This window comes from Lycium ferocissimum, chromosome 12, assembly GCF_029784015.1.
Source record: "Lycium ferocissimum isolate CSIRO_LF1 chromosome 12, AGI_CSIRO_Lferr_CH_V1, whole genome shotgun sequence".
Lineage (NCBI taxonomy): Eukaryota > Viridiplantae > Streptophyta > Magnoliopsida > Solanales > Solanaceae > Lycium > Lycium ferocissimum.
In genome coordinates this window covers 48,080,403-48,084,749 of record NC_081353.1, presented here as the reverse complement: position 1 = coordinate 48,084,749, position 4,347 = coordinate 48,080,403, and the positions used below count along the sequence as shown (strand labels likewise).

General features: G+C 36.5%; 1 protein-coding gene and 1 pseudogene across 1 annotated transcript; both read right to left on the bottom strand.

Moving 5' to 3' along the window:
* Positions 1–292: 292 nt before the first annotated feature.
* LOC132040272 (MDIS1-interacting receptor like kinase 2-like) lies at positions 293–2,894 on the bottom strand (annotated as a pseudogene).
* Positions 2,618–4,012, bottom strand: LOC132039391 (probable leucine-rich repeat receptor-like protein kinase At1g35710). The gene has a single exon (XM_059429877.1). The coding sequence runs from the start codon at positions 4,010–4,012 to the stop codon at positions 2,618–2,620; it is 1,395 nt and encodes a 464-aa protein (XP_059285860.1).
* Between the last annotated feature and the right edge of the window lie 335 nt (positions 4,013–4,347).

The following is a 4,347-nucleotide window of genomic DNA, read 5'->3' as shown; positions in this document are numbered from 1 at the left end:
TTCTGCACCAAATTTTCATCCTCCACTTGAGCATGACAGTCCACAATTGCTTAAGTTTTTCTGGAGAACAAGAGATCTAGATTTTTCATAAGAGGAGAAATAGCAGTAAACAACAATAAAACCCCTACTTCACACACAGCTCTTTCAGTCAACCAAGTTTCAACCATGCACGATAAACACAAATCCAACATCTAGTTCAATGTTTTGTGTGCAAAACATTTACTTCATTGTATAATATAAAAAGGAAATTTAGAGTACAATAGGACAAAACATCACAACTGCAAGCGAAAAAAAAGAAAACACAACTGCACAAGAAATTAATTAGGAACTACCTAATTCAGCATCAATTAGTTGGCCTAAAGTAATAAAAGGAAAAGAGTTCTTCAAAAGTGCCTTTTCTTTGGCTAATGATGCAGAAACTTGTTGCATGGTTGGCCTAAGTTGAGGACTCGGATTAAGACATGTAAATGCTATCTTTGTGATCTTGATCAATTCTTCAGCCACTCGAGAGGGAGGTAATGGCCGTTGATCAATGAAATCTTTTAACAATATGTCAAGGATTTCTGATGTTGATGAAAGTGATGATATAGCTTGAACAATATCAGCTGGATGCCGACCTAACATCACTTCCAATGATAGCACTCCAAAGCTGTAGGTATCACAACTTTCATTTACCTCCATAGTGTAAGCAAGCTCTGTATACATGTGAAAATGATTTAAATTATATACACAATATGAATAATTTTAACACTTTCAATGCATTCTAACTGATTATAGTAGGTTATTTTTTTGATTTTCTATTTTACCAGATTAGGATTACCATACATAGTCACCGATTGTTGTAGGTCCTCCGATGTATAAAAGTTATACACCCTCGGTGCACATAAGTTAAAACCCGTTTTTCTAAAAACAAGCAATAAAAAAAGCAAAGGTAAAAAAGTTGTAAATAAGAGAAGCTGAGCAGAATACAAGAAAATGAATATGACATAAGACTCAAAAGTAACTAGATTTTTATTTTGTTTAAATGATTTTATAATGTTCCTCTCAAGTCTCAAAGTTCAAAGAAGGTTAAGGTTATCTCCAGGATAAAGCTGTTAGTTATGTATATTTTAAACTGCACTACACATGGACAATCCTGTTTAGTTTTGTAGTCATTGAGATTCTTGAAATTCATGAAAGTAGTTAATACATAGAAGTTAGTGTAAACTTGAAAGGACAAAGAATTAGACAGAGCATACCTGGAGCAACATATCCAAAAGTTCCAGCAAAAGAAGTCCAATTAGAGGAGTTTGACTTTAGGTGTTTTGCAGTACCAAAATCAGAAAGACGGGGCTTATCCTCACAGTCTAACAAAACATTTTTACTTGATATGTCCCGATGAAGAATAGGAGGTGAACATTCATGATGCATATAAGATAATGCATATGCCACCCCTCTGACAATGTTCGCCCTCTTAATCCAAGCCTAACTCGTCGCTTTTCATCATTCCTCAGTCTCTCTGACAAGCTTCCCCCTTCCAAGAACTCGTAAACCAAGAAAGAATGTCTTGCATGTGAACAAAATCCATAAAGCTTTATAATATTACGATGGCGGATTTTCAATAAAGTTTTTGTTTCACTTTCAAAGCTTTTCAAGCTGTTCAATTCACCATTATCTAATGGATGAATTTTTTTTACCGCGAGTACTTGTCCACTTAGTAACTCAACCCTGAAGACACTTCCCTGTCCTCCCTTTCCTATGCAATATTTGCTGTCAAAGCCCTCTGTTGCTATGATGATGCTCTCATATGTCATCTTCCCGTCAAAGCTCCAAATGGAAAAAAGATCCTTAGTTTGTTCTCTTTGCTCAATTTGGTTCCTTCTTTTTCGACATATGCATAAAAGAAGACAAATGATCACCATCAAAAAAATGACACCAACCAGACTAAAAAGAATTGTTGAGATATTTATTCTTTTGTTGGTGATTTTAGATGAAGAGCAAGGTTTCAAACCAATGAGATGGCCACACAAGCCTTTATTGTCTCTTAGTTCTTCAAGGGACGCCTTCTGAAATGCCAAGTTGTTAGGAAGAGGGCCAATCAATTGATTGTTAGATACATCAACAAAACTCAAGCTAATACACTGATTGAAACTTGATGGGATCGAACCAATCAACTTATTATCTGAAAGATTCATTAATTCTAAGCTTTGTAATTGACCCAGTCGCCATGGTATCTCACCATTCAGTATGTTGTGACTAAGGTCCATAACTTGTAAGAAGCGTAAGCTCCCAAAATTGGAAGGAATACTTGCTTGCAACATGTTTTTGCTTAAATTCAAGCTAAACAACTGCACAAAGATTTCCAATCTGTTGTGGAATTACGCCACTCAGATGATTTGTTGCCAAGTTAAGTTTTGCGAGTGTAGAAAGCATCCCAATTTCTGATGGAATATCACCTGAAAGTTTGTTACCAGACAAATCAAGCTCAAATAGCAGCTTTAGGCTATCCAAGCTTCTAGGGACCTTCCCACTGAAATGATTAGAGGAGAGATCAAGCACCTGTATATGAGATGCGTTTCCAATCTCAAATGGAATTGAACCAGATAAATTGTTATTAGACATCTTCAAACAGGTCATTTTACCACAAAGGCCCCATTTTGATGACAGCCTTCCAGTAAAGCTCATTGTGACTTAAATCAATGTAATCTAGATACGAATACACACCGAAAACTTCTGATATTTTTCCAGATAGTTTATTGTTGTTAAGTCTGACCCTGGATAACTTGGGGCAGTTTTTCAAGCTTCTCGGGATGCCACCAATGAAACGATTATTTTGAACTGATAATTCTGTCAGGAACCCACCAAGACAAACATTATGAGGCAAATGACCAGTGAAATTGTTATCGGCTAAATGAAACATCTTCCAGTTTGTAATGTTTTCCAACTCTACTGGAAGGGACCCTGTGAGTTTATTGCTAAATAATCTCATATCAACAAGGGATTTTAAGTTCCCAAAGCTTGGAGGAATGGGACCATAGAGTCCATTTTCATATAAATATAATCTCTTGAGCTTAGTCGAGTTTCCAATGGATGAAGGAATGGGTCCTGAAAGCCTGTTATAATGTAAGGTTAACAAGTGCAGGTTGCCTGAGTCTCCAATTGATGTGGGTATTTCACCCATAAGACTGTTCTCTGCCAATTGAACTTCCATCAAACGTGTCAGAGATGAAATTTCCTGAGGTATGGATCCTGAAAGTGAGTTGTTATGAAGAGACAGGGACTCTAAGTTGGTCAAGTTACCAAAAGAAGTGGGAATAGAGCCAATAAATGTGTTGCCTGACAGATCGAGAAGTTTTAGGGAACTCAACATCCCTATTTCCTTAGGTATGGATCCTGAAATTGAGTTGGTATGAAGATACAGGGACTCTAAGTTGGTCAAGTTACCAAAAGAAGTGGGAATAGAGCCTATAAATGTGTTTTGTGATAGAACGAGACCTTTAAGGGAATTCAATGTTCCTATTTCTTGTGGAATATGCCCAGAGAATTTGTTGTCATCAAGGTATAAAATACTCAAGCTGCTCAAGTTCCCAATTTCAGGTGGAACCGTTCCAGAAAAATCATTGGAGCCCAAATCAAGGTGACTCAGCCTTGAAAGATTGAATATGTTGGTGGGAAGAGTACCATAGAGTGAGTTATCGAAGAAGTCTATTTTGAGGAGGTAGGAGAATGATGAGAAATCTAGATGGTGAAGGGTACCCTTTATGCGATAATATGAGATATTCATGTCAGTTACTCGTCCAAGTTTGTCGCAACGAATGCAGTCCCAGTGACAAGGACTTGTGCTAGTATTCTTCCAAGAAGAAAGAAGTAACTTGCTTTCACTCTCAAGGCTGGCCTTCCAGGTTAAAAGGGCAACTGCATTTGCACTTGAAGATGTTTCAGAAGTATTAAAATGCCATTTGGCAGAAACTAGTGGAAACACAGTGGTGATCAAAATTATTAGCATATGTGCAGAAGGAAAAATATTCAACATTGCGTAAGAAATGTTTTTTGCTAAGACAAGATGTTTGGTTGTCAATTGGATCAGTAAAAGCTGTTATTTTTATAGGTAAAAGGATGATCTTTAGTCAGCTTTGGTATTCTTTTTCCTAATTTCATACTACTGTTTTCTTTTAGGAAAGTTAGTTATTGTTGTAGAAAATGTGTTATGACAAGGGAAAAAAAGTTAAGAGAAAGATTGAGGAAAAGTTAAGAGTCAATCCCATTTTACCCCTAATATTTAAGGGTTGGGAAACGATATCCCCTCCGAATATTGAAAGGGAACGATAACTCCCTTATGCAATATTTTCCGGTAGAATTTTTTTTTTT

Coding starts and splice junctions, on each gene's coding strand:
- LOC132039391 (XM_059429877.1), bottom strand. CDS start 4,012: ATGTTGAATATTTTTCCTTCTGCACATATGCTAATAATTTTGATCACC.